Consider the following 16,355-nt stretch of genomic DNA (forward strand, 5'->3'; position numbering starts at 1 on the left):
AAGGCTGTACCTGTATCCAATAATTCTAGTATTAGATTAAATATTAACCGTAGAATTAAAACCGATATAATTTAATTCCCATGCAACCTTAAGGCCTTTGCTTAACCGCCACGTATCACATACTCCCAGCCTAGCTGGCGCACGAACGAGGTTCACCACACGTGTCAATGGCAGGTGGGTGTGCAGTGAAAAATGGAAAAAGGTAGGAAAAACGGGGTACAAGGGCAGCTGTCATGGGCCCGAGAGACAAGAGCGTCGATTATTGGGCCTAAGAGAGGTGATGGTGGGTCCCATTAATAATTAAAGGCCTTTTAAAAATGGTTTTGTGTAGTCAGCTCCTCGTTTTTGATATTCCCAAACTTTTGTGGGACCTATTTCCCCACTCGAACGCCTTGTTGCAATGACGACATATGACAAGTTGTGTGGTCCTGGCAACTTTCTCTTTTGGACTTTTATTATAATTCATTACAAAAGAAAATTATTTGCTTATGTAACAATATACTTATTTTTTGTTTTGTGAATATAGTGGTTTCCAAGTTCGTAATGTGGATCATTGCTTACTCAGAAACATTGAGTGCTTGACGTGGTGGTCTTTGTTTAAACATATAATTAAAAGAAAACTAGTAGTGTGTTTCTTACCACGATTGATTTCAAAAGACAAGGTCTGCTGGTGTCTGCTAAATTTCAACTAGGAAAGATTATAATATGAATAAAAACGTATATATAGTACTAGCTCAAACTCAGTTTTGATATTTTTTTTAGAGAATTCCGCATAAATGACACGTATAATTACGCAATAAAAAATTCTACAATGTATAATTGAATTAAATACTTATTTAGAAAAGCAACTTCCTGCAGTAATTTCTTTGGATGCTTTTACCTTGAGTTTAACACGTGTATCCTGAGTTTTGTATCATCACAACATAAAACAATTAATTAGTAATATAAAAAAACGTTACTGTCCATAGAGGAATTAATGAAACATTTTACAAGTACAGTAAGTACACCAAGTAAACAAATGAGAGGCGATTATAAATTTTCACACAAGGAACGAAACATTGTCCAGGGGAAATGAATCCTAAGAAAGTAGAAATTACACACTAGAACCATTTTTAAAAATAGCTAGTACAAGAAAGCAGTAATATAAAAATTTATAACGTAGAAACTTTCATTTAATGTTAACTATTTATATTTAAGGAAAAGTCCATCAATCATGCGTTATGCATGTTATTGTGGCCAACGAATCTTACAAATGTTTACTTGTAATTTATTGTCTAGACTTTTGTGTGCCTCATAAAATTAAAAAAAAATAAAATGAAAATAAGTAACTAGTACGGACAAAGAGAGTTTGGTTCATTGTATCTTACAACTTTATGGATGAATTCTCCCGGTAAAATTAGCAGAAACAGAATCTAGTACTTCGATTTACCAGACACACAAAAAAACATTATTAATAAAATAAAAGTAATCAACTAGCATTGAACTTTTAACGTATAGTTGTTTCGAGACTGAAAGAAGGGTGTAGATGTATTGTAGACCACAGTAACGATAGTGGTCCGTAACACAGGTGATTAGTTCAGGTCAAGCAGAAAGTCCCAAGCTTGCCTTTATATACGTACACCAAATCAATCAGCTTCCACCTCCTCCTCTCTCATTCTTCTTCCTCTATTAGCTGAATCTCGAATCTGGTTCAAGAATCTCGTCTCTTTTTTAGAGATTAATATAAGCAATGGCTTCTTATTACGCTGGAGTTTTTGGTAGTGAAGAGCCACACTTTTTGGAGTCTTGCTCTCTTTGCCGTAAACACCTTGGTCGTAACTCAGACATCTTCATGTACAGGTACTTAATTAACACCCATCAAAAGTCCTTGCCTTTTTATAACATGATTAAATTAAAAATGCTTTTATTGAGATGTTTATTTCTTGATTTGTTTTTTTTACAGAGGAGACAAGGCGTTTTGTAGCAACGAGTGTAGAGAAGAACAGATTGAGTCTGATGAAGCCAAGGAGAAAAGCTGGAAAGTTTCTGCTAGATCTCTCCGTAAAAAATCCTCCGAAGCTGCTAAAGATTGCAAAACCGTTCGGACAGGAACTCTCGTGGTGGCTTAGTTGAGAACTTTTTATTACATAAGCGAATAGCTTTTTTTTTATATACCCTATTTTGGTCAAAAAAGCTATAATATACCCTTCTTAAGAATAACCTGCGAGGTTTTGCTATGTATCTGGATCAGAGATGAATATGGGATCTGAGAAACTGTAAAGATCTGGTTCTATGTAAAATGAACCTGGAGCTTGGGAGAGTGTTGATGGTTTTTGTTCATTGGAGGGGGGGGGATTTAATTTTTTTTTGAAAATAAAACAGAGCATACTATATATATGTTCTAAATTCAATTTCTTTATCTTCCTCATCTTATGTTTTAATTCAACCAGAGCATACTATGTTCTTACTAATTATCGTATCTGCATCAAGTTCATCCATTGTATATTGATCCGCAAACAATTACAGTTTCTTTTTAAAACATAGTTCTATCTTTTTGATTGTTCATTCCGTAATGCATTTTTCCGACACTAACTAATAACTCCGACAGTTCGGTTACACGTGGAAAAAGGATACAGCTATGTTTGGGCCTTAATGGGCTAAAAATAAGCCCATTATAGATTTTCTATTATCTTTACTAGCATCGAAACAAATGGATAGATAGGCTGATTCATAATGTCTGGGCCATTTAAGAGCCTAAATAGACTGAACACATTGTTGAGTTCTTGCCTCTTTTGTTGATGTTCATACTGTCCATGATTCGAGAATCAAATTATTAAAACTGTCCATGATTCATGAGGTATATTATATTGAGGAGACTAAAGTAAAAACCACTTTGTCACAAAACGAGACCCATGCCAATGTCTATTAGAATAAAAGAGTCGAATATTAGTGATGCACCTTAGTTGCGTATACCACAAGAAACAATAAGGACCAATCTCTTATTTACCTCAGCAATTTTAATATACACAACAAACTGTTAAGCAAAATCAAAACCATATCTGTAAATGATTTAAATGAATCCCCACGGGTGCCAATGACAGATTCTCTATAGATCAGTTTCATCCAAGATTACATACATAGAACTCAACTTCTCAAGACCTTTTAGTCATAAGAGCTCTTTTCAATTTCATCCTCCAACCACGATACAGTATGATCATCCGTGACCATCAAGAAGAATCATTCATCATTGCTTCTTATGTACCTTAAAGCCAAATATCTTAGGAACATAGCTTTGACTCGGCTTCTGCGGTTTCACGTTCCCATGGGCCATGAGAAACAAATGTGGGAATGTAGTCCCGAAGTAAGCTCCATCAATGTCTGCAAAAATAACCATTAAGGAAAATAAAAAACACTAAGACAACAAACAAACAAACACTCTTAACATCTCCCAAAAAACTTTCTAAACAAAGTGGAAAAAAGGATACTGCCTTGGTATTTAGATCGCGGGTAGTAAAGATCCTCGCATTTAGGGCAGTATATCTTCACCGTGCTCGACCTCGGTATATCCGATTGCCCCACCGGAAGACAAGACTGCCCGCTGCAGAACACTCTCGGACATCTCCCAAAATCACAGCTCTTGTACTTCTCCAACTACAAACATATTCAATCTCATTCAAACAAAGAAAACTAGTGTTCTAAAAATCGGTCTAGGCGGCGACTAATCAGCAAATCAGAAATAAACGAAACAATTTTTCTAGAATAATTCTAAATAAAGCACCCGCCTAACTACCGCCTAGCGATTTTCTCGAACATTGAAAAAAAAAGCTTCTTTAGTATATACCATAGCAGCCATTCCTTTAGTAGTGAGAATGTAACGAACATGAATAAGACCATACAACATCTCAGCAGCTGACTCCACCAACTCATTCTGCTCTTCAGTAAACATATCACCTAAATGCACACACACACAATAAAAAAAATAATCAGATCAAGTGCATAATCATAGTTAAGGAAACTTCACACACACACTTACCGTTTGATGAGTCAATATCTAAGATAAGATCAAGTGCATAATCATAGTAAGGAACTAGACCACTCAACCCACACAGATTAAAATCATCTTGCACATAATCTTCATCCACTTCGCAGAAAAACTCATTCCCTCTCAAATTACAAAACCACGAGATCCATGACGTATCTTCGTCCTCACCCTCTGAGCCACTCACATCTGATCCTTCAGATTCAACTGTTGCTAACAAAAAAAAAAAAATTAGACCAGTAACAAAAAGACAGAACATTTAAAAAGACAGAACCTTTATTAGTTGAGGTTGAAGGGAATGAATCTTTGTCTAAAGACTTTTTAAGATGTTTGTCTAAAGCTTCGTTGATTCTTTTCCGATCAGTAGCTCCGCCGAGGAGCTCCGATCTCGACGATGAGCCGCCACCGCCCATTGTGATTCCGCTCCGGCCCTTGTGCATAACTCGATTAAAGTCTCGGACTTTATTATCAGGAGAGAGGCGGAGAGATCTGGGGTTTTCCCTTTTTTTATTTTAGTTAGTTGATCAGAGAAGAGAGTAGACGAAAGAGAAGAAGAGGTAAAGAGTGCTCTCTCTGCTTTCTCTCTTCCTCTACTGTTTTGTTTTCTTCTCTTTGATTTTTTATTGTTTTATTTACAAATGGGCTTTCCTTATTGGGCTTTAATGTTGTGTGAGTGTATAAGGAAAAAAGAATAACACAGAAGATTCATTTACTAATACAAGTAAACCTATTTACAGGTATTCATTTTCTATATCATATCTTCGGAAGAAAGGAATCATAAATTTATTTCTTTTTTTTTTTTTTTTGCATAAACACGATAATAATGATTGACTTGCCTTTCCTTCTTGTTAATAATGATGAGGGGGTTTAGTGGTCTATCCATTGTCTAAAAGACTAAAACTAATAACTTTTTTTAAAAAAATATATTGTTTATTGAAACAAAAGTTAATTAGTTAAAACAATATTATTTCACTAATATAAGATCAAAGCATATTATTATATAAATAAATTCTGAGTTAACTAAAATTATAAAATTAATAAGTGAATATAATAATGTTATTACTTATTACCAAATGTTACCCGCTAACAAATTTATTTTTTTCCACTTTTTTATTGATTGATTTTCTTATGCCAAAGTTGTATGGCTATCCTTTCAATAAAAATTCAAATTTGAATATCATATTTGCAGCATCGAATGTTTTTGTTGATAGCTCTAAATAGTCAATAGTCTGGTACCAATTAATTCGTTTATTCCAAAGTGTTTCTCAAAAGAAAAAGCCTTTACAAGTTTAATGAATTTTTAACAACTAACTGCATTGTTTAGTGACCTCACACCAACACAAACTACATTTAATATTTTGTTTCTTTTGCTGAAAAGGCTGGACCTAATTTTTTGTATGTCATATTGAACAAATGGGTACATAAGAATTTTCAACAAAAAGATAAGCAATAAAGCAAAGTCTATGCATTCAAAATACTTTTGCCTCTCTGACAGCTCAAATTAAAGTTGACTCCTTTGTTTTCCACGCTTTCAAATTAGTCTTGCAGCTTTTCCTCTCAACACTCAGTTTCCTTTCTACACTTAAAACCAGAAGCACAAAAAGAGAAAGAAAGAGAAGCTAAACTCAGAGAGTACTATCCTCATATCTCAAATCAATGTCAGCTTCAGTGGCTGCTGCATCAGTATCAACAACAACAACAGCAGCTACAACGTTTATCAAGTGCGTCACTGTTGGCGATGGAGCTGTGGGCAAAACTTGTCTTCTTATCTCCTACACCAGCAACACCTTTCCTACTGTATCCATCTCTCTCTCTCTCTCTTTCTTTCTTGAACTTTTTTTTAAATGACTTTTGGGCACTGTTTGGTGAATGTTGTCCTCGTTATTACAGGATTATGTTCCTACAGTGTTCGACAACTTCAGTGCAAATGTTCTAGTCGATGGCAAAACCGTTAATCTGGGTCTTTGGGATACTGCTGGTAAATATAGTTCTTCACTTTCTTTCAGAGTCTTGTTCTTGTGCCAAGTTCTAATCTTTTGACCCTTTAAAAGAAATGTTGACTTTTGTTTCTCAACAATCTTGAAGTTTCTTGATAGTTGATAAAGAATGGATCTTTACTCAAACTAGATAGATTTTGAATTTGTGGTGTTATATTATATGTACAGGTCAAGAAGATTACAATAGGCTTAGACCATTGAGTTACAGAGGAGCAGATGTTTTCATTCTTGCCTTTTCTCTTATCAGCAGGCCTAGCTTTGAGAACATTGCTAAAAAGGTTTAAACTTTCTTTCTTTCCCTTTTTTAATTTCACTGCTGCAATGTAACTTTTTCACACACCATCTCATGTGCTTGTGGTTCATTTTTCTTTTGCAGTGGGTCCCTGAGCTGCGACATTATGCTCCTAACGTGCCTATTGTTCTAGTGGGAACTAAATTAGGTTCAAGAAATCACTTGGTCTTGAGGAATCTAGTAACATTGATAAGTGTAAGAGATCTAATGTGTGTTACTTGCAGATCTAAGAGAGGATAAGAAGTTCCCAATGAACTATCCAGGTGCTTGCACAATCTCAACAGAACAAGTATGTTTCCTTAATTACTATTTTATAATCAGAAACATGTACTAAGAATCAAGCATTTTATAACATTAAAAGATTGTTTTCTTTATAGGGTCAAGAGCTAAGAAAAGAGATAGGAGCATTAGCATATATAGAGTGCAACTCAAAAACACAACAGGTACTAAAACCATTAACGCCTTGAGTTAATTTCTACACTTGCTCAAATTCAATCTTCTAAAGAGAGAGTGTTGATGACGCTATGATGATTGATCTTACAGAACGTGAAAGCGGTGTTTGATGCAGCGATAAAAGTAGTTCTACAGCCTCCTTCAAAAACCAAGAAACAGAAGAGAAGGTTTGGTTTCTGCCATGCTCTCTGATCTCAAGCTTCTCTGGCTACTTTTAAAATCTCTGGCTTGCTCTTTTTATTTATAAATCTTTATAGTGTGTTGCTATGAACGATTGTTAGTGTGATTTTGTTATCTTCTTTATGAGAGTTTGATCTTATAGTAAAGTGTGTGTTGTAATAATAAGCCAACTCTCGTCTATGTAAAAAATGTACATAAATCAATGTTATAAAAATCGGTCTAAACCCAAGGGTCAGTTTAGATGACAAATCAGTCATAACCAAATTTTTATGCCATTTAAATCGGTTTTAAACTATTCTAAATTTATTACAATCAATCAAATTTAATCTAAATCGATCTAAACTGATCTAAAACTTTTAAATCAGACAATAATACCAATGAAGATTCATCATTTTTTTAAAGAAAATTCATATATCTAATTTTTATAATTTATCAAATAACTTAAAATTAAACATAAAAGTAAAATATGTAATATAAATGTAATGTATATATAATAAATTGATAATTAATTAACAATTAGGTTCTACATAAATATTAAATAATCCACTTCATTGCTAGTTGTATAAAGCTTATAGTTACAGGCATAACGATTTATTAAACATCCACACATAAACAATGATTCTCTTCAAGTCATCAGATCAAAACAAACCGGTATTAACCGATCAAAATTTAACCGGGGAACAAGATAGGAAACAAACGGTATTAACTAACCTATACCGAACGAAAACCGGACATTGGGCCTATCAGTGATATAAAAGCCGATCGAAACATAGATCCTTTGTGTACTTCTCGAATTAGGTCTCATTGGCTCAGAAACAGAAAAAAAAAAAAAAACAACAACACAAGAGGAAAGCTATGCCACCAAAGGTTGTCAAGAGAGGAGGAGGAGCCGCCGCGAGACGAGGCGGTAGGGTCACGAGATCGGCTGTCAAGGCTCAGAATCCGCCAATTGAATCCGCCGATGACGGAGAGACATCCGTCTCCGATGCTGTGGATGCGAAGGAAGAGACGCCGGAGGAGGAGGAGGGTAAATCTATCGAGGAAGAGAATCAATTAGACGAGTCGAAGCAATTGGATGATCTCGAAGCTGCGGCGAATCCAAACGACGTCGTTCCGCCTCAAAGTAAGATGATTTTTCATTGTTTTTAACGGATCCAATCTTCGATTTGATGAAAAGTTTGTGACTTGTTGACCGTAGAATGATTTAGATTTTAGAGCTAACTCTTCTAACTTGGTCCTGAAATATTCGCCTAGTCCCAAATATTTAAAATAAAATTAGATTGGCAAAATTTTTATTAAAACATTTACTAAATAGTCTACTGCTCCCAGGTCCGGCCCTGTTGTAGGTTTTGTTAACTTTAGGAATAGTGTAGATGTTTTACTCAGCTTTTAACTCGCAGAGGAGACTGTGGATGATTTGGGGAAAGATGAAAGATTGGATTTAGATGACAATGAGCCAGAGTATGACGCTGATGATTACGGCGGGGAGGAGGAGGAGTTTGAGGAGAGGGAGGAGGAGTATCATGAGTTGGTTAACCAGGAGGAGGATGAGTTTGAGGCCGAGGTAGAAGGTGAGGAGATTGGAGATCTTCAGGAGAGCGAAGGCGATGCTGAAGAAGAAGCCAAGCTTGGAGAAGCTGGCCATGTGGGAGAGGAAGATGACGTTCTCAACGATAGGCGTAAGAGTAAGGAGTTTGAGATCTTTGTTGGGAGCTTGGACAAGGGAGCTACGGAGGAGGATTTGAAGAAAGTGTTTGGTCACGTTGGGGAGGTGACTGAGGTTAGGATTGTGAAGAATCCGCAGACGAATAAGAGCAAAGGTTATGCTTTCCTGCGTTTTGCTACTGTGGAACAAGCGAAACGAGCTGTTAAAGAGCTTAAAAGCCCAATGGTAAACCCGTCTACAACTTTAGTATTTGATGGAGAGTTTGTGCTAGCTTTTACATTGTGTGTATACATTGGGACTGCAGATCAATGGTAAAAAGTGTGGTGTAACTGCAAGCCAAGATAATGATACTCTCCTCATTGCTAACATATGCAAGACATGGACCTCAGAAGCTGTAAGTATCAGCGTGTCCATTGATATGTCACAATTAAAACCCCAACTCCACAGTTCGTGGTGATTTTTGACCGTTGGGTCTTTTGCTGTGTGTTTCAGTTGAGGGAGAAGCTGAAACACTATGGCGTTGAGAGTATGGATGAGATTGCTTTGGTAGAGGACAGCGACAATGCCAACATGAACCGAGGGTATGCGTTTTTGGATTTCGCATCTCGCTCGGATGCCGTGGATGCTCACAAACGCCTTATAAGGAAGGAAGTGGTGTTTGGACTTGAAAAGCCTGCGAAGGTTTCTTTTGCAGATTCCTTCTTGGATCCGGAAGATGAGATGATGGCGCAGGTACTCACAATGCAGGATCATTTATTTGTTGCATGCAAACTTTCATCCTGCCATTGTCTTCTTTTGAGCGTTGGAGGAGTTTATAAGGGCAGGCATGGATGCCACCTACCTATTCACTTAATTGTTTTTTCTTTTATGTCTCTGGATGGTAGCTTAGAATGCTTTCTAACAACATTTTAGATACTTGATTATTGATTGTTGGTGATTATATTTATCTGGCTGTAGTACTTAATTTAATTGGTGTTGCAGGTTAAGACTATCTTCATTGATGGACTGTCAACATCATGGAGTGAAGAGCATGTTAGAGACCTTTTGAAAAGATATGGCAAACTTGAGAAAATTGAGCTTGCGCGCAATATGCCATCAGCCAGGAGGAAAGACTTTGGTTTTGTAACTTTCGATACCCATGAGGCTGCTGTGACTTGTGCCAAATCTATCAACAACTCAGAGCTAGGCGAAGGAGAGGACAAGGTATATGCCTCTATTTTAATGGCTTATCCTTGTTTAAGGCAATTATATTCTTGATTTCTAATTCCTCCCTTTTTTTCAGGCAAAAGTGAGGGCACGCTTGTCTAGACCACTTCATGGAGCAGGCAAAGGCAGACAGCCCAGTCGCTCAGACCACCGGTCTAGTAGGCATGGGAGTAGACGATCTGGAAGGAGTTCACTGGCTCGTCTGCCACCTCGTAGCTCTAGAGGCGTTGGACCTCGGGCCCCACCTCCTAGTAGTGCAAAGAGAGTTAGTGGATCAAGAGGAAGACGTCCACGACCACCTCTGCCTCCACCTGCAAGAGCTAGGCCCTCTAGGCCCTTGCCACCACCTGCAAGATCCAGGCCCTTACCACCACCTGCAAGATCCAGGCCCTTGCCACCACCTGCTAGGTCTTATGACAGAAGACCTCCAGGTACCACTGGGACTTGTTGTTTATCCATGTTCAGTTATCTTTTCTTTGTTCAATGTATTTGAGCTTTTTTTATTTTGCAGTTCCTCCGTATCCAAAGGCTAGCTTGAAGAGGGACTATGGTCGGCGCGATGATCTTCTTCCTCCAAGAAGCAGACCAGCTCTGAGCTATAGTAGCTCCAGGCTTTCTCCTGAGAGGCATCTGTCTTACAGAGATGATTATGCACCTCGTGGGTCTGCTTATTCAGATATTCCTAGAGATTCTTCTCGCTTAGAAATGAGGAGGCCGTACGGGGAAGACCTTTACAGTCCGAGGTTTGAAAGACCTCCTCCAAGTTACAGTGAAGGGAGATCTCGTGCTTATGATGAGCCTCTTCCTGGATCAAAGCGACCATATTCTGCATTGGTCTGATTTATTGCCTTCTCTGACCATTTTGTTCTCTAATCAAACTATATGATTGTTTTCTTAAACAAGTGTTTATATCATTCAGGATGACGTTCCTCCCCGTTATGCTGACGTCGATGCTCGTCATTCAAGAGCTCGTCTGGACTATGATCTTGGCCCATCTCAGTATGGAGAATCATATGGGGACCGGTATGTTCTCGTTCTATGGATATCTTTGTGATATATGTATGTCTTAGTTTCTTACTTGCATGTTTATTTTAGGATTCCTAGATCTAGTTTAGGATATGGAAGCAGCCGAAATGCAATGACAAGCCATGACTCGCGTGGTCCATATAGCAGCAGTCGTCAGGGAATGGATTATGGAGGAGGTTTGTTTGATAACTTTCTGTTGTGGCTTAGCATACAGCAATACTGCGTCGAGATGCAAACACTTACATGGCTATATTGCTTTACTTCAGGTTCGTATAGTAGCAGCGATGTAGTAGGAATGTACTCATCAAGCTATGGTAGTGAACCACCCAGAAGAGATGTAAGTTCAAGCTATGGTAGTGACATACCCCCCAGAAGAGATGTAAGTGGCTTCAGAAACATTCTCGTTTTCTCTTTTTTGTTGGAAAGTTGAGTTGAGAGTAACTTTTTATTGTTGTAATTACAGGGAGGAGGTAGCTCGTATTCTTCAGTATACTCAAGTCGTGGACTGGGTGGTAGTAGTTACTCAGGTGGTGGTGGTGGTCCAGGATCATACTACTGAAAGTGAGTTAGTGGTAATCTTTTGGTTCCTTCTTCATAACAAGTTTTAGGTTGTCTCTTGTGGTGCATTGTTTTGTTACTTGGAATGCCATCTAAGCAATGTGATTATGGAACAAATGGATTTACCAAGTGATTATATTTGTAAATGGAACAGGTTTCGCCAGGAAGGAGGTTTGACCTATGCAAAGTTATGCAGGAGATAAGCAATTTGGTTGCAGGGCTATAAACCTGGGGGAGACTGTCGGAATAGAGAGTAGTAATAATGGATAATGAATTGGCTTCTTGTTTTAAGTGGCTTGCATCTTCAACTGCATTTGTATTTGAATCTGTTTTAGATGGTGTGACAAGCTTCAGTTATATAAACATGTTTTTTTGTTTTTTTATATATAGTAAAACTCTATTTGAGATTTATCATTTTTTATTTATTAATAAAGTTATCTTTTTATTATTTTTATAAACATACTTCTAGCCAATAAATTTATAGTAAATTATAATATTTTATTTATTTATTAACTTTTTATCAATTATTTATAAACATATTTCTTACCGATTAAAATATAATTTAATCAGTAATACAACAATTTACAGAATAAAAATGATTGAAGGTAACAAAATTAACTAATATTTATTTAAGTTGAAAATATAATACAGTTTATTCTTTAAAGGACACTAATTATTATTTTATGATATTAAGAAAAATATATACATGTATAAATTTCTTTAAAATTTTTATAATTTATTTGGTTATATTATATTTTAAATTGTTTAATTCAGGATCGAAAAGGTTATTAGTTTATTAACTTATGTAAATGTATCTCCCTTTTTGAAAAATTTATAGGTTGACAAAAAAAAAGAAAAAAAATTATAGGGATGTGTTTGCCCCATGAACCTTGTCAATGAAGGACCGAAAATTTAGCTGTAGTTGTATTGCTCCCATCAGTTGCTAGAGGCTCTTCGTTTCAGCTTATGAGTTTTGGCTATCTATGTGATAAGAGAAGACAATGAAGATGGTTCTTACTCCATTGATGTCACTTTCAAGTTTTATCACAACAACAATTTCTCCACTGCATATTCATCTGAAAAGCCTAAAAGGTGGATACTTTATACACTTATTAAATAATACAACAACATAGATTAGTTAACATTACTCCACTGAAGACATTCTTCTTGCTTTCTTCATCTTCTTCTCCTCCTCCAAATTCTCCGACATGGTTCTAGCAAATGCCTCCACAATCCGTTGCTGCGACTCCAACACCATCTTCGTCCTCTTCATCTCCATCTCCATCCTCATCCCTTCTATCTCCCTCGTCATCTCCATCTTCTTCTCCTCTGTCCTCAACATCGCATCTCCAAGTAGCTTTATCGCACTCCCAATTGGATCATCACACATCATCTTCATCTCACTCCCTCCTCCGACAACCCTAGCTCCGTAACTGGATCCTGTTCCGACAACACGACCAGGTCTTGGATTTGTACTAATACCAAAGCTTTTCGGTTCGATCCTCGGACCGGGCTGCGCAATGCTCACTCCCGTCGGTATCCGAATCCTGATCCCGCCGCCGCCGCCGCCACCGTTCCTGTTAAAGAACCTCGGCGTCGGACATCCGCCGCTGAATTGATTCTCTTCGCTGTCCGGTTTAGTAATCTCCATGGCTTCCATACGCTTATAATGGACCCAAGAGGAGACGAACCTCGCGACGGGAACAGACCTCGCCCGCTGGATCTCGGCGCGGTACCTCTGCCGGAGCTTCTCCATCTTGTGCCTACACTGAACCGCGGTCTTCCTCGGCGCCACGCCGGGACACGCGGCGGCGACAGCTTCCGCGACGTCCTCCCAGTGGTTCGCCTTGAGGTTTCCGCGGCCGAGAGCGTGCCATTTCTCGCGGTAGCCGTCGATGAGCGCGGTCGTCTCCTCGAGGGACCAGCACGGCGGAGGCAACCGCCTGGAGCTCTTGGGGACGGAGGGGAGCTTCGGATCGGTGGCGGAGGCCGGTTCCGGTTGATCCCGATCGGGAATTGGATCGTGAGTCGGCGGAGAATCCGGATCGGACATGGATCGGTTTCAGATCTCTCTCGTGGAGACTAAAATGGCTTTTCGCGGCGGCGATTTCACGTTATAATCGAGGAGATAAGGGAGAGAGAGGAGAGGCGCATGATAATGGTTGTTGGCGGAGGATAGGGTGTCAGTTAGAAGCGCACGTTAGCAGAGTTGGTAAGTGGTGGAGTGGTGTGGGCACCGTCGTGGACGATAATTACGACACGTGGGATAAATAGTAGAGGGACGAAGCCAACAAGCCACCGTATTCATGGTTGGAAAGATGGCTAACGTGAGCCGCGTATGACGGGAACGGTAGGTGGCGTACGGTAGACTTGCGAACCGCTCTTGCCATTTTAGAATCTTGCTTAATGATCTTTTTTTGGCGTCTTCATCTCTTTACTATGATGGTAATATCATGATTGTTTTATTTAAGGCCTTAAAACCAAACTAAAAACCCCATTTATTCATGTGGGTTGTAGTTAATGGGCCAGGGCCAGGGCCAGGCCCAGTACACCATCAACCTTCTCGAGTGGGAGAATCTATTACAGGCTGTCATATACCAACGTTTTATTTAAGCTAAGAAGAAAGGAATCTCCCCGACAAACATGTGGGAACTGATCTATAGTGAAAGTGGGAGTGTTAACACAAGCTTTTTACTAGTTTATTATACTGCCTTTGTCGATTAGTGAGAAAGACACTAATAATTAGGCTGATTTTTAAGCTTTAATCAACTTGTTCTTACCTTCAAGAATCTCATGGTTTAAAAAATTCAAGAATTAAAATCGAGGAAGGTATTTTATCAGGGTAACAAACTTCATCATCACGCAGTCTCGTTTTCACACTATTTTATATATACATATGTGTACTTGTCTGAATGTGGATAAATTAAGAGATTGGATATACCTTTGGGACCCTTACAAAATGGACCACAGATTGTTTGATGCAGCTCGGTCGGGAGACACAACAACACTTCAGTTGCTCCTTCAAGAAGATCCTCTTCTTCTCGACCGTTTTTCTATGTCTTCTCTAGAGAATCCTCTCCATGTCTCAGCCTTCTCCGGCCAAGCTGCCTTCACGGCAGAAATCTTGCGTCACAAGCAAGATTTAGCTCTGGAGCTGAACCAACAAGGTTTTAGCCCTCTTCATATTGCTTCAGCCTCAGGGAAGATAGAGGTTGTGAAAGCTCTCCTAAGTTTCGGCCAGAAACATGTTCTCTGCCGCTTGAAGGACAAAGACGGTTCGATTCCTCTTCACTGCGCCGTGCAGAGAGGGAGAATCGAGGTCATGAAAGAGCTGATTTCTTATTTCCCCGAATCTCTCAAGGAAGTAAATGCTTCTCTTGAGACACCTCTTCATGTTGCTGTTAAGAACAATCAAGTGGAAGCTACGAAGTTGTTGCTTGAAGAGATCAAGAAACGTGACATGTCGGAGAGGATCGTTAATATGGAGAATCGAGAAGGCAATACAATCTTGCATCTTGCAACACTTGGGAAACAGCTTCAGGCAAGTTGTTTCTTATTCTTTACTCATCATTTACATACCTCTACATATTGATCCTGAGATTTTTGGAGTTATAAACAATCCAATTATAGCATAATTATTCTGCATTAAAAAAACAAGCCAATGAGACTATAATAAAAAAAATATAAATGATATACATGGTTATTAATTACTCATCTCGGTTTTTTAATATTTGACATTTAGAATTTGTTTTGTTTGAAATTAGATGGCATTTTTAGATTTCTATGTAAATTAATTATTATTTTTATATTTATAACTTTTAGTATTCTGCATAATATTGTATTACTGGTTGAATTATGGTTAAGTTGATAATTATGATATATTTTTGTTTAAAATATATAGAAAATTAAATATTTTTTAAAATTATTGAGTGTTAAAGGGTCATCTCAAAAAACGGAGGGAGTATAGGAATGATGTATAAGCTAGTTAACTATGACATGAACATGCATCATGCTACGTATAATATTTTTTATGTACAGATTGTGGAGATGTTGATTGGTGACGATGCAATACTCAGCGGAGTAGATGTAAACAGACAGAACAGAAACTGGTTAACACCAAAGGATATACTCGACGTGGTTATTGAAACCGAAGGAGGAAGTGTTTCTGAAATGTACAAGGTTGTTCAAATCTTTCAGACAGCTTCAGCAAATAACGCACGTACGGGACGTCAACGGCTTAAACGTAGTCATCATACTAGAAACCCTATTCGTATGATAAAGAATCATATAAACGACGAGATTAATAACTCCACACTCGAACAACGAGAAACGCTAATGATCGTTGCAACACTCATAGCCACACTTACATTCACCGGAGGTCTTCAGCCTCCAGGAGCTTTCAAGAGTGAAGACGCTAACGGTGGTTCAAACGCGACAAACACAACAAGGGCAACAACATCACTAGGCCGAACTTTAGATAACATTTTCGGACAAAGGAACAGCACTGCAGGACAAGCGATCATGGCGGACAGACGAGTTCACTTCACTCTCTACTCTGCTTTTAACGCGATTGGGTTCTTGGTTTCGGTGGCTATGATCTCTCAGCTCACTAAAGGGTTCCCTCTGAGAAACTGGATGAGGCTTTGCATTATCTCAGCTGTGTCTACGTATAGTCTTGCTATCGTCTACTTAGCACCAGATGAGGATGTGTTTTGGGTCGTGGTTCTTGCGGCAGCGTTGCTCTTGGTTCTTCGTGAGCTTTATTTCTTCATCAAATCGTTGTGCAATGGCATTAAGAAGGCAACAAGTGAAACTTAACTGATCACATCCTTTTGTTGTTGTATTTTTATTTATTTTTCATGTTTGCTTTTATGTGTATGTTTTTCTTTATATAATGTGTTTTCTTCTCATGTTTGTTTTTTTGTAACATCTAAATTTTTATAGATATTAAAACAGATG

At 38.2% G+C, this 16,355-nt stretch overlaps 7 protein-coding genes across 15 annotated transcripts; 5 read left to right on the forward strand and 2 right to left on the reverse strand.

Moving 5' to 3' along the window:
• The first annotated feature begins 1,611 nt into the window (after nt 1–1,611).
• On the forward strand, nt 1,612–2,392 carry LOC103866822 (FCS-Like Zinc finger 3). Its single transcript, XM_009144807.3, has 2 exons — nt 1,612–1,839; nt 1,943–2,392. The coding sequence occupies exons 1-2, from the start codon at nt 1,730–1,732 to the stop codon at nt 2,106–2,108; spliced, it is 276 nt and encodes a 91-aa protein (XP_009143055.1). The 5' UTR covers nt 1,612–1,729; the 3' UTR covers nt 2,109–2,392.
• Nucleotides 2,393–2,904: 512 nt separating this feature from the next.
• On the reverse strand, nt 2,905–4,685 carry LOC103866823 (putative casein kinase II subunit beta-4). 3 transcript variants are annotated; one of them, XM_018659328.2, is made up of 5 exons: nt 4,293–4,685; nt 4,013–4,231; nt 3,821–3,930; nt 3,468–3,630; nt 2,905–3,357 (listed from the first exon to the last, which is right to left on the reverse strand). In XM_018659328.2, the coding sequence occupies exons 1-5, from the start codon at nt 4,456–4,458 to the stop codon at nt 3,224–3,226; spliced, it is 792 nt and encodes a 263-aa protein (XP_018514844.1). In that variant the 5' UTR covers nt 4,459–4,685; the 3' UTR covers nt 2,905–3,223. The 3 variants fall into 3 exon arrangements, with proteins under 3 accessions (XP_018514844.1, XP_018514843.1, XP_009143056.1); XM_018659327.2 differs by having other exon boundaries at nt 3,465–3,630; nt 4,293–4,636; XM_009144808.3 differs by having other exon boundaries at nt 3,465–3,630; nt 4,013–4,225; nt 4,293–4,631.
• An 873-nt stretch (nt 4,686–5,558) lies between these two features.
• On the forward strand, nt 5,559–7,169 carry LOC103866824 (rac-like GTP-binding protein ARAC9). Its single transcript, XM_009144810.2, has 7 exons — nt 5,559–5,815; nt 5,909–5,996; nt 6,184–6,293; nt 6,392–6,455; nt 6,532–6,596; nt 6,685–6,750; nt 6,851–7,169. The coding sequence occupies exons 1-7, from the start codon at nt 5,675–5,677 to the stop codon at nt 6,950–6,952; spliced, it is 636 nt and encodes a 211-aa protein (XP_009143058.1). The 5' UTR covers nt 5,559–5,674; the 3' UTR covers nt 6,953–7,169.
• Nucleotides 7,170–7,579: 410 nt separating this feature from the next.
• LOC103866825 (RNA binding motif protein, X-linked-like-1) lies at nt 7,580–11,844 on the forward strand. Of its 7 annotated transcripts, none has more exons than XM_033292404.1 (12): nt 7,580–8,063; nt 8,341–8,831; nt 8,911–9,000; nt 9,099–9,338; nt 9,588–9,809; nt 9,889–10,243; nt 10,324–10,646; nt 10,732–10,835; nt 10,908–11,014; nt 11,105–11,217; nt 11,302–11,399; nt 11,551–11,844. In XM_033292404.1, the coding sequence occupies exons 1-11, from the start codon at nt 7,796–7,798 to the stop codon at nt 11,395–11,397; spliced, it is 2,409 nt and encodes an 802-aa protein (XP_033148295.1). In that variant the 5' UTR covers nt 7,580–7,795; the 3' UTR covers nt 11,398–11,399; nt 11,551–11,844. The 7 variants fall into 7 exon arrangements, with proteins under 7 accessions (XP_033148295.1, XP_033148300.1, XP_033148296.1 ...); XM_033292405.1 differs by having other exon boundaries at nt 7,796–8,063; nt 11,302–11,446; XM_033292403.1 differs by having other exon boundaries at nt 7,796–8,063; nt 11,302–11,410.
• A 549-nt stretch (nt 11,845–12,393) lies between these two features.
• Nucleotides 12,394–13,817, reverse strand: LOC103866826 (trihelix transcription factor ASIL2). The gene has a single exon (XM_009144812.3). It carries the CDS (start codon nt 13,447–13,449, stop codon nt 12,541–12,543), a length of 909 nt encoding a protein of 302 aa, XP_009143060.1. The 5' UTR covers nt 13,450–13,817; the 3' UTR covers nt 12,394–12,540.
• A 420-nt stretch (nt 13,818–14,237) lies between these two features.
• On the forward strand, nt 14,238–16,351 carry LOC117134270 (ankyrin repeat-containing protein BDA1-like). The gene has a single exon (XM_033292485.1). It carries the CDS (start codon nt 14,293–14,295, stop codon nt 14,986–14,988), a length of 696 nt encoding a protein of 231 aa, XP_033148376.1. The 5' UTR covers nt 14,238–14,292; the 3' UTR covers nt 14,989–16,351.
• Nucleotides 15,444–16,214, forward strand: LOC103866827. Its single transcript, XM_033291689.1, has one exon. The coding sequence runs from the start codon at nt 15,444–15,446 to the stop codon at nt 16,212–16,214; it is 771 nt and encodes a 256-aa protein (XP_033147580.1).
• Nucleotides 16,352–16,355: the final 4 nt, after the last annotated feature.

The sequence above is a fragment of the Brassica rapa genome, chromosome A05 (assembly GCF_000309985.2).
Source record: "Brassica rapa cultivar Chiifu-401-42 chromosome A05, CAAS_Brap_v3.01, whole genome shotgun sequence".
Classification (NCBI taxonomy): Eukaryota; Viridiplantae; Streptophyta; class Magnoliopsida; order Brassicales; family Brassicaceae; genus Brassica; species Brassica rapa.